Source organism: Alosa sapidissima, chromosome 14 (genome assembly GCF_018492685.1).
Source record: "Alosa sapidissima isolate fAloSap1 chromosome 14, fAloSap1.pri, whole genome shotgun sequence".
NCBI lineage: Eukaryota > Metazoa > Chordata > Actinopteri > Clupeiformes > Clupeidae > Alosa > Alosa sapidissima.
The window spans coordinates 30,178,337-30,189,624 of NC_055970.1; the positions used below are offsets into that span (position 1 = coordinate 30,178,337).

Below are 11,288 nucleotides of genomic sequence, written 5' to 3' on the forward strand. Positions count from 1 at the left end.
TCTCAGTTGTGTCGTTGGAGTAGAGACTGGCGAAAAGGTTCCTTTTCTTGATAACTGCCCAAGTCATCAGTGCATGGTGTGGACAGGAATTTCATTTCACATCTTATTGAACACAGCCGCACAGGGGGCAATGGGAGGGAAGGTGATACATCTAAATTTAGTGAGAGTAAATATGTGCAGCGAGCAAGTGAAATGGAAGCAAGCGTGTCATTGACGCACTGACCCGCATAGGCAGACAGTCATCGGACATGACAGGACAGAGCTCACTGGACTTCCACTCATATGCGTAACAAATGGTTCTGATAGGGAATCTGGGTAAATAAGAGGGTCAGCTTGATCACATGCGTAGGCTAGCATGCATATCAAGGAGTGAGGTGGAGCACCTATAGGCCTATAAAATCTTTGATAGGCTAGTCTACTACATGCAGGTTTTCTGATGTAGGCTACAATGCAGTAGCCTACAATAATATTTTCATTTCTGCAGTAAAGTGTAGTTCTATATAGTGAAATGCAGATTTGTTTATGCCCAGAATATTGCATGTCCTGCATATTAACATTTAATATTACTTACAATATAACTTACAATATTAAATTCCTCCAAAACGGAATCTTTACTGACTGAATCTTAATTTTGTTTAGCTTATGTTCATACATTAACTCAATTTTCTTGTGACAAAATCATTTTGACATTTACAGACTGCTCTCTCTCTCTCTTTACCTCTCACACTCACACACAAATTCCTCAGTGACAGTGTCCTCATCCTTTTGATAGAAATGGCTACAATAATGACATATCAACTTAATTACATTTTCAAGAGTCCTCATAAATGGGCTAGACATGTACCTTGAAATTTTTAATTTGCTGTAAAGGGGCAAAAGAGTATGTGCATTTCATACTTTGAGTCTACATTGAAGGCTTGTGTTCCAGTGAATCTCCTTTTCAAATTAGCTGTGGCCTACTTCCTTTTAATTAAAGTTTCAATTGTGCAAATTAAAGACCGGCTAGGGAAATGATGCAGTGAGAGGATCCTTCACCTAGTCTTTGTGTCTTAGCCACGATAGACATGCCACTTCTAGACATCCCCAGACTTTGTTTTCATGTCTTGTGCAGCCTCTGAGGGATAGTTAATAGACAGAGTGCATAACTAAAAGATTGTCAACAACTCATGTCTTTTTGGTTGGACTCCCATAAATGCAGCATCATCTTGTTCAAAAATATTGAAAATAGAGTGAGCAGGGGTTGCCATCTGTTGAAGTCATATAAATTCCACAACTGGACCTGATTGGTGCGATGTTCAAACTTCTTTTCATTCTTTGCATGTCAGGCACAGATTACTCTGCATCGCTAAGCTGAAATTGCCACCTTACAGACAACTGAAAATACATTACATAAAGAGGATGAGGTAGACTGACTGCTAAGCTGGTGTGTTCTCTGTGTCCTGAGGTTCTCTAGTGCCCCCTGCCTTTTGAGAGTGAAATCTTCCAGTGTTAAATTGCATTGCATTAGGGCCGGCATGGTACTATGGTCCTGCCCTTCTCTACTTATTGACTCTTCTAAAGGTTCAGTATCTACTACTGTAGTGTTCCTTGAGTTCTCTCATTTTATGGCAAATGCAGCTATTCAGTGTTTTTCTCCATTTATTCCTCCTACTTGTGTTGTTGTTTTCAAGTCTTCTATTTTTATTTGAAAATCAAACAATCAAGCAATAAATCAGGCACATCCCACGCACAGTTTAAGTACAACTTTTATTAATACTGGAATCATCACAGTGCGTTTTGTTACATTAGCAGTGACTAAAGTTAACAAAATTAAAAGGATAAATATTACAAAAAGGAAAATTTGTCATCAGCAACAGAGGCAACTTTGCCTTTGAAAATAAGAACACAATAAATTAAAGAGAAAGTAGAAGAGAGAAAGAAGATAGACAGAGACAACAGCACCTGTAGCGTTACTTGACTCCATTCGAGGGAGGGGATTTGTACAAAAAATAACATAAAAAAAAAAAACAAACGCACACATCATATCTCTTCACGATAAGGAGAATTAAGAGTGCTGTGACAATGCTGGCAAAGTCAAGTTTAGAGATGCATTGTTTTTGAGTTTGCACGGGATACATAACTTAGTTAATCAGCCTGTGTTGTATTGACATGGTAGAAGTCAGAGATAGACCAAACTGATAAAGACATTCTCTTTAGATACCATGATAACTATTTTGCGGCAGTCGCCCCTGGCTCAACTACTTGGCCAGAGGGAGGACAGGGTAAAGAGGTTGGGAAGGAGAGCATGGGCAATGGATGACATGGCCTGACGCAGCCTTGTGTTACGATGTACATTAGTTTAATGGCCTTTACTATCGAAGAACAGAGAAACAGCCCGTAAGTTTGGGCCGTGGAGGTGAAAAAGGAGAATAGTGGTTTGATTATGGAAGCAGGGATGCAAAGGGTTTTTGCCAGGACTGGATCTGCAGGCAAACAAAAAATATAAAGTGTAATATTTGCAAGGCCAATACGTGTCAGCTCAGCCCACACCTGAGCTTCCTTTGTGGGTGTGTTGACACAAAAATATTTCTCCACTTTCCTGGAGGAAATGAAGGTGCATGCCAAGTATACCAAGAGTACATGTTTCCGAGGATCACAGTAGATGTGGTTATGTGCGGTGCTATATGCACACACATGTCTGCAATTTCAAGGCATTGCATTGTGAGCTGTGGTAATGGCCAGACACAACCCAGGGCACAGTAAGGCTAATGGAGACCTTCAGGGACTCCGAACATGGGAAGGGCACTGAGGCTGTGAAGCACAACTTTCTCTGCCTCCATCTCCACAACCAAAATGGGCTTGACCGTCACATCGTAGAGGTGTCTTAAGGGGCAGAATGGGAGGGGGGCCACTCAGTGATTTAGGGCCAGTGGTCAACAACCTTCAACATGTTGAATAAAATTAGGCTTCATCTTCTTTTGTTCAGTCTAAATAATAGCGTCTGTGATCTGTGGTACCCAGGCTGAAGTGAGTTACAGTAAGACTGAATCAGAAAGGCTTCCTTGGAGATTGTGGAATATGTATCTTAAGCAGCAGCCTCCTACCATTCAGACAAATTCACACGTACAGGAATAGCAAACAGAGCTCTGTTGTCAGCACTACATGAGACAAATGACAGTAATTAAACATAGTGGAACACCAGTGAGTTAAGATGAGTTGTCTTAGACCGAATGGACTTTTATATACAGAACTCTTGCTTAGTTGGAGACACAGTAGAACATGGCAAAGGTTCAATTCCAAAGGCAGAAGAAAATGTTAGCGCTTTCAAATTCAAGATCACAGAAGACAGAGAGAGTAAGTGAGTGAGAGAGAGAGAGAGGCAGAGAAATAAAGACACCTTTTGTCAAATCGACCAAAAGGCAAGGTTTCAGTGAGTGTGCTGGAGGCCATGCTGTGGAAGCGAAGAGGGGGGCTGTATTGTCAGCAGTATCGAGCGCCTCCGACTCGGCAGGGGAGCAGCAGTCTCCCTGGCGCATTGGCTTCTGCCGTGGCCCTCCTGTTGCTGCCCCGGTGCTGAAGCTAAAGTGACGCTGCGCGACCTGTGGCTTCCCTTCACGCAGAGAGCTCAGCCTCCCTCAAAGAAGTCACACCATATACCTCATGGATAAGTAACTACAATTTCTGCTCGAGGAGGATTAACACGTCCATAGTGTGAGATTGTTAGCCAGAGTTGTTGTCAGCCTTGACATGCCAGTCAGCTATGCTAGAAGTGGCTTTTCACCCTTGGCAGACTGTCAAGGTGAAACCCCTCTCTGAGTTGGGTGTGTGGTTGTTCAGGTATTGAAGCAGTTCTGGACTTTGGCGCTTGACAAGAGGGGTAGAAAATGGAGGATGAAGAGGAAACTGAATAGGAACGTGTGAGAACACGCAATGTGGCTGAATGGCGAACCGTGGTGAAATAGAGAGAGAGAGAGAGAGAGAGAGAGAGAGAGAAAGAAGGGAAAGTGAGTCAATCTATAGATAAGGGAGCCTATGTGTGTGTGTTTGCATTGGCGTTTGGAGACTTGGCACAGTGGTGACCATAAGAATTTGTTCTGGTCATTGAAAAGCAAACAAGCAAGAGGAAAATCATAGGAGAGAGAGCTGGCATACACTAGTTCCTGTCATCTTGGAGCTGCTGCCAGTTCTTTCTCTCTGTCAAGTTCCTGTCTTTACAGTCCATCACTGGCAATCTTAATTATCATAATTAAGTAGCTTTAGCAGCTAGTCTTGGGTAAATCATATCTGTTAGTCGGCAGGTAATGTCTCGCTCGTTCTTGCCTTTCTCTCTCTTTGTATCTTAATGACTTTATGGAGCATCTTTAATGGACACAAACTGTTTCAACAATTCAAGAATAAAAAAGAAATTGAGATTATAACTTGATACGCAGCACACTAAGAAACAGTATACAAGTACTGGATATTTTACTGTTGGATATGTATTCTTTTCTTGTAAATTCAACTAAAAACATTGCCATATTGCTCTCATATCCTGTACACTTGACGTTTGCCCTTTTCCTCAGTACTGCTAGACAATATTTGTGTGAAACATATGTTTCTGTTTTGTTTTAGCAATGCAACTAGTACAATTAGTGTTCACCTTCTTAAACAGTATATGTATGTATATATGTATATATATACAGAGTCATGACCTGTGCTTTCCGGAAAGTTCTCTGGGACTCTCTGGTGATCCAGCAACTTGCGGCTGGGCAGGGTCACTGGGGCCAACACTGGTGATCTGCTGGTCCCTCCCACTCCCCATCGCCTGTCATTCCTCCATCCCTCCATCTGTCTTCCGTCTCCCAAATCCCCTCCAATCAGCACTCACTAACTACAGTGACAGGGAGAATGCTCTTGCACACATTTTTTACTCTCTTCCATTTGAGAAGCATGTCCTCCTTTTCTGTATTTTCTTTCTTTTTAATTGTTTTACTTACTTTTCTTTAATAAGCTACAGGCATTCCTAAAACAGAGTGCTCTATTTATGTAAAATAAATTATTAAAAAATTGAGAGCAATAAAATGACAACAGAAGAAATCAACTTAGTATTAGGTGTCAATTCATATGCAGAACTGTAGTGGTGACTGGGGGTTTCAACAGTGTGCGCAGGGTGCTTTCGGGAGGAGAGTGCATACAGAAAGTTGGTTGGACACCTAAAAACTGACAGAACTACGTTTTTTAGTCCTGCCCTACATCAAAAGCCAAAGTCGTTGTTTTTTTCTCTGTCCAAGATTCAAATCAAACAGCTAGTCCTTTTCTCTCATGAAAGCAACAACACACCATTTTATCCTGTACTGTTTGTTTTCACATTAGGGACTTGTTTAGGCATAATATGTAGGCTATATTGCGGAGTGATTGCTTCTTAAATTCACTTCACCTTCCAAGGGCAGTGGAATGCTTTAATAAAAACATGGATGGCTACTCTATTCCATTCACATCACTTTCTCATCCTTTCATCTTTCTCCTTTTTCTCTCGCTCTGCTGTCACCTTGAAGTGATCATTTCTCTGGGTCACAGAGTTACACCTCTGGTCTTCTGCATGACTACCTGTCTCATCCCCACGTCCTTCATGAGCCTTCAACACTACCTGGGGTTTCTTTGTTTGAGGCTTTCAACAGGTAATGAATACATACCCGATTAAGTAAAACTAATTTCTTCAGGATACAAAAATATGCCTACGTAACCCCCTTCCATCTTGTATAACTTTTCTTCTGTTTCACTTCCTCGTCCTGTCTTTGTTCTTCCTTTCTTTCCATCCTTCCTTCTTCCCTTCCTTACATTCTAATCCCCAGTACTGGGCGCTCTGCTGCCTTCCCCTCCCTAATGCAACTCACACAATGGGACCACAGTGACACCTAGTGGCCACAATGAATTCACCTTCAAAGTGCTAAAGTTTATTTTTTCTTTTTTTCTCAGTAATATATTAGTCAGGGGGTGGATAAAGTCCACACTCTTTTATGTGAGCCTGAAGACTGCCTGAAACACAGAACTAAAGAAAGATCTATGGCTAAGATACACACTGATCTTAAATGTCCACCTGCCCACTGGACAAAAAGCAAAGGACCCATTTATTGCTCCATTTCATATTGGCATTTTCACTCTGGTTCTACAAAATATACGCCTGGTATAAACTCACTAAAACCTTTAAAGTGGGAACATAAAGAGGTTACGCAACAGAGACTACAGAGGATGACAAACATCAGTAAAGGAAAGCTGTCCCTCTGTTCCAGCACCCACTCTCCCCCAAAAGACCCCTCCCACCAACCCGCCCCCCCTACAAAGCCACCAGCTGACCTGCAGCAGAGCCCCCTGCACCCCTCCAGCCAAGACTGACAGACACTCAAACCAATCACAGACAACAGCTAAGGGCTAAGTTACCACGGTGTGTGCCAGTGGGGTGACGCAGAGCCTCAGAGGTGGACTTTGATAGGAGGGAGGGTGGGACCTGGGAGCAAGTGAGACGAGGTTTCACAAGCAAGCCCCGAAAGCAACCTCCATCTACTGGCTCTCAACACCCTGCAGTAGCCCTCCATGTCTCTACATAGAGGGTGAGGGGGTGGCACTGGGGGTATTGGCATTGGCAGAGTGTGTGTGTATGTAGGTTTGTGTTTCTGTTTGTGTGTGTGTGTGTGTCTGTGTGTGTAAGGGTGGTTAATTTGGCAGGAAGAGCAGGTTCCTCGGTCTCTCAACAGTCCCAGCGTCCAGCTCCAGTGCGAGTCTCCCCCTAGTGGTGATGGTGTTAATAAGACAAACATGCGTCCAGACACGCTAAAGTTACGGAGGCATCAACCTCTCAATACGGCATTATTTACTTCATTAATTATCATTACGTTTTTTTTTGTTATTATTTATTTACTCTAACGACTCTTTTTTTATTATTATTATTTTTAAGCCTCTTTTCGTATGTCATTCTCTACACAGTCAGAGGGTATTGGGGTTGGCGGGGGAGTCCATGTAGTTGGTGGCTTTCCCCTTCTTCCCGCCCCTTTAGGTGTAGACCATCACAAAATCCTGGGCGCTGACCTGTCGTTTGAGACGGTCTTGCGGAGCCGGACGCCGCGCCGGATGGTCACCAGCATGTCCTCGCCGTCGCGTGACCTGGACTGGTGCTGGCCGGTGGGGCCGGGCGGCGGGTCGTCGGGCAGCGAGGGGAAGGGGAACTGGCCCTCGCCCAGGGCATGGGCGCTGGCCACCAGCTCGCCGATCTTCTCCACCAGGCTGTGGCGGTTGGCGGCGAGCAGCTGGTCCTCCTCGTGGTGGCCGGCGTGGCCGTACACGCTCATCTCCACGCCGCCGCTGGCCCAGGCCGTGTTGGGCAGACTCAGGCGCTTGGGCGAGGCCTTGACGTACTCCAGCGCGCCGGCCGTGGCGTCATCCGCCGCGAAGAACACACACTCCTCGCTGCCCACGCGCACCGGCGGGCCTGGGTAGCCGCCGCCGCCGCCCCCGACCCCACCGCCTGGCGAGTCCGGCACAGTGGGCGTCTTCACGGGCACGATCGGCGGCCGGATGGGGATGGGCCCAGCGCTGGACAGGGTGCGGCGCACGCCAGGCTTGGTGGAGGGCGTGCGGCGGATGGTGGCAGTGCCCGGGGTGCCCACGCCGCCCCCTCCACCTCCCCCTGACGGCCCCCCCTGGGCGCCCGCCCCGCTGGGCAGGCCGGCCGTGCTGGCGGGTCGCTTGGTCTGGATCATGCGCCGGTAGTTCTGGGCGATGTTGCTGTGGCGCGGGATGGTGGAGGACTTGTCAAAGTCAGCCTGGCCATCTGCCTCGGTGTCGCCGTTCACAGAGTAGCAGTCGTAATCAGACCCTGGGGAACCGCGAGGGACAGAGAGAACATCAACACCTAACCCGCCACCTTACAGCATTAGAATGACTCGGTAATTAATAAAATGGAGGCCATGGGATTTGCACTGAATATCTACTACATCAATTCTTTTATCACTTCATTAGTGCTTAATGTGTTTCTTAGAAGAGTCATATAAGGATTTAATATGTGTGATATTCTGACAGTGTCAAGCAGGGTGATAATTTATGCTTATCATAATGAGGCATATAAATGAGGCAGATGTGTGGAGATGTGTGGGGGGGGGGGGCGCTGCTGTGCGGCTACCTTGTGAGGGGATGGTGTCCTCGGAGCAGGAGGGGGTGGTGGTCTGGGTGCTGTAGCCGCTGGAGTACTGCAGGGAGTCGCGGCTGCTCTTCTGGCCCTCCATGCTCAGGCCACGCGTCAGGACCATGGCCAGGTCACTCGCTGCGGGGGACACTTCATCCCCATGCTGCAGCCATGGCAGAGGGGTTTCAATTGAATATAAACACATACACATACACACATTCTCTGTCTCATACACACACACACACACCTATTATTAAACCTATTATTAACAGCTGGTGACTGGTCACCTTGGCAGCGATGGAGGCCGGGTGCATCCTGTGCCGCTGCGGGTCCTCTGGGTGCATGCCGGCGTAGCCCTGTGGGCCGGCGGCCACCTCCGCCTCCCTGGGCCGGTCCACGGGCTCCTTCCTCCTCTGAAGCGTGGTGGCTAGAGGCTGCTCACAGGCCCCTTGCTTGGACCAGTCCTGGAGAGGCAGAGGTGATTATTTGCAAGGCAAGGCAAAAATCTCAGCTGCTCCTCCTCTCCCTCAGAGAGAGAGGAGAGGAGAAAGAGAGAGAGAGAGAGAGAGAGAGAGAGAGAGAGAGAGGACTCGTCCACAATCCAGCAGTTTGAGAATCCTTCCCAGAGGGCACACCGGAGTAGAGGTGGGGTAGCTCAGAGGGGGTAGGTCACACATGTGCACAATTTGGACCCTGTTGCCAATTGGTGAATGAGTGGTTTTGCATTTCAGTGCACTCAAAATGGGCAAACATGCCACCCGTGGCCTGCTCAGTTTAGTAAATCTCTCTGAGATTTCAGACTAAACACAGGCTGTGATGCAAGCAACAGAAAAAGGCATAGTGGTTAGGGAGCAAAGTAATGAAGTTATGAATGAGTTAAGCAGGTGGTAAAATGAACACGGGGCATTGGTAAATAAGCATTAATCATAGGAAGTGCCAAAAACCCAAACCCAAACCAAAGAAGGAGAAGAAAGGCTCAAACCAAACCAAAACTGCAAAGAAAAAGTGCTTGATGACAACAAACCTTCCAGCAAGGAACCTTTGATGTGGGAGAGGAGGTGTTGGATCCGGGGGAGCGGTTATAGGGTGGGGACGCAGGAAGTATGACAGAGAAAGGCCTGATGGAGCCAGTGTGAGAGAGAGCAGGGCGGAAGGTAGCGAAGGACGAGCCAAACTGCGGAACGGAGAGACAAGATGGGTCAGAGAGGGCCGTCAGCTCTGCCCCTCCCACAGGGGCGGTCTCTGGCGAGTGGCCGCTGGTGAACGGACACACACGCTGACAGTGACAGGAAGAGGTCAGAGGAAGGAGAGCAAGGATGACAAGAGCAGCTGAGAAGCAGCCAGGTCACCAGAGCTGAGAGCCTACCCACAAATCACCTGTGACATAGACAGGTGGAGCCATGTAATACCCCGTCCTGCCATTCAGGCCCATCTCTGACTAACACCGAATACCACCACAACTCAAACAACATTCACATTGCCAACATGTATGCATGCCTGCAGATACATACATGAATATTGCACACAATCACATTTCCCTTGCATAACATAAAGGAGTTTCTTACAAACAGTACAGATAACAGTAAGCAGTACACTCATTCTTAGACAATTATAATATATGTTTTGAGAAATACATTGTGGAGGGCAACATGCAACATGACAACCTTATCGTACAAATACATGATGGTATTGATAAATACAAATGTGTGTAGTATGTGTACTGTTGCTGTATTTGTGCGTCTGTGTGTGGTCAAACCTTACCGTTGTAGGTGAGCTGCACTCACTCACTGACTGGCAGGTCTCTGATGCCTCTGAGGATGCCGAACTTGAAGATTTCTACAGGACCAGAATGGACACATATATGTACTCATGCTGAGCCTTCCTTTGACCTGTTACTGGCTAGGAAATCCACCAATGTTGAGTTAAATTTAATCTGATAAATCAATAGACTCGTGTAACATTTGCACACAAGTAAAGACGCTGTAAACTACAGAAAATTGTGTCATTAATGACGCAGACAAATAAAATGAATGAATATAATTATTCAGTATATTAAATTAGACTTCAAAATAATGGGAAAATGTCTGGTAGACTCTGCTCTCTAATGTTGTCTGCCACTTGTGCTTTGCTCAGCGCAGCAGCAGACCAGTGAACCCCTCTTTAGCCAGATACATGAGCTAATTAGTGAAAACACCTGTGCATATAAGTGTATAAAAAAATCTACAGCATAAAGCAGATTTTTCACAATGTTTGTAGTCACACTCAACTCTTAAGGAGAGGATGTATGCTGAATAGGGAACTCATCACATTATTAACACCCCTGTTTGGGACTGCCCAGAAAAAAACTCCACAACTCAGTAACTTCACAGTAGTAGTTCACAGTCTACAGTCTACAGGCTCTATGCACATCATTCACTTATACTGGCAGATGAACTTCCTGTCTACGCTGTACACAGTAGGCTATGACAGAAAATGACAGATTACTGGTATAGTACAGTATATAGTAGGGCAGGCTATTGCTAGTTAAACAAAATAGCTAAAGTTATCTTACCAGTTCAGTAACATCAGTTGCTTGGTTAAGATGCAACATATTCACGTTAGCTATTTACCCTCGTCATAGTTATTAACGGAGCTGGCCATGTACATTTTAAACCCTTTTCCCGTTTGCTGGAGGCACACAACATTTTCACAAGTCTGTCTACAGTGCTTTACTGTGAGACGAGGTAGGTATTGAAGACAATAACTATAAAAAGAGCCATATCTGTCAATGTCTGAATGTAACCAGGAAGTTGATCTGCCAGTATAAGCTAATCCAAAATGGAGTCGTGCATAGAGTGCATAGTTTTCTAGTTTTCTATCTACCTACCTTTTCTAACCTAAGGTGTTTCAAAACAACTCTCTGTTTCTGTTTTACAGTGCCTTTAAAGTGATATACAATGTGACTGTGTGACTTCAGCATCAGTGGACCCCCCCACCCCTGGGCGTCCTCATGCCTTACTTGGCTAGTTATGTCCGAGGGCATGGGCGAGGGAGGCTTGGAGTAGACGTTGGCGTCCTGCGAGATGAACCCAGAGTCATGTGAGGAGACGCTGCTGAGGCGGTGGGCTCCCCCTGGTGGTGGCTGCGCCAGGCTGCGGTAGCGACAGGATGAACT

General features: G+C 46.0%; 1 protein-coding gene across 7 annotated transcripts in view; it reads right to left on the reverse strand.

Moving 5' to 3' along the window:
- Positions 1-1,727: 1,727 nt before the first annotated feature.
- mtss1lb (MTSS I-BAR domain containing 2b) overlaps positions 1,728-11,288 on the reverse strand; it is a 59,824-nt gene continuing 50,263 nt past the window's right edge. For 2 of the 7 annotated variants that reach the window (XM_042062660.1, XM_042062659.1), the window contains 6 exons: positions 11,133-11,265; positions 9,896-9,970; positions 9,159-9,308; positions 8,422-8,598; positions 8,132-8,297; positions 1,728-7,828 (listed from right to left, as the gene is read on the reverse strand). In XM_042062660.1, the coding sequence (XP_041918594.1) occupies positions 7,020-7,828; positions 8,132-8,297; positions 8,422-8,598; positions 9,159-9,308; positions 9,896-9,970; positions 11,133-11,265 (1,510 nt within the window). In that variant the 3' untranslated portion in view covers positions 1,728-7,019. Of the gene's footprint in view, positions 7,829-8,131; positions 8,298-8,421; positions 8,599-9,158; positions 9,309-9,895; positions 9,971-11,132 lie in introns of all 7 variants that reach the window. The other 5 variants (XM_042062658.1, XM_042062657.1, XM_042062662.1 and 2 more) reach the window with 3 other exon arrangements.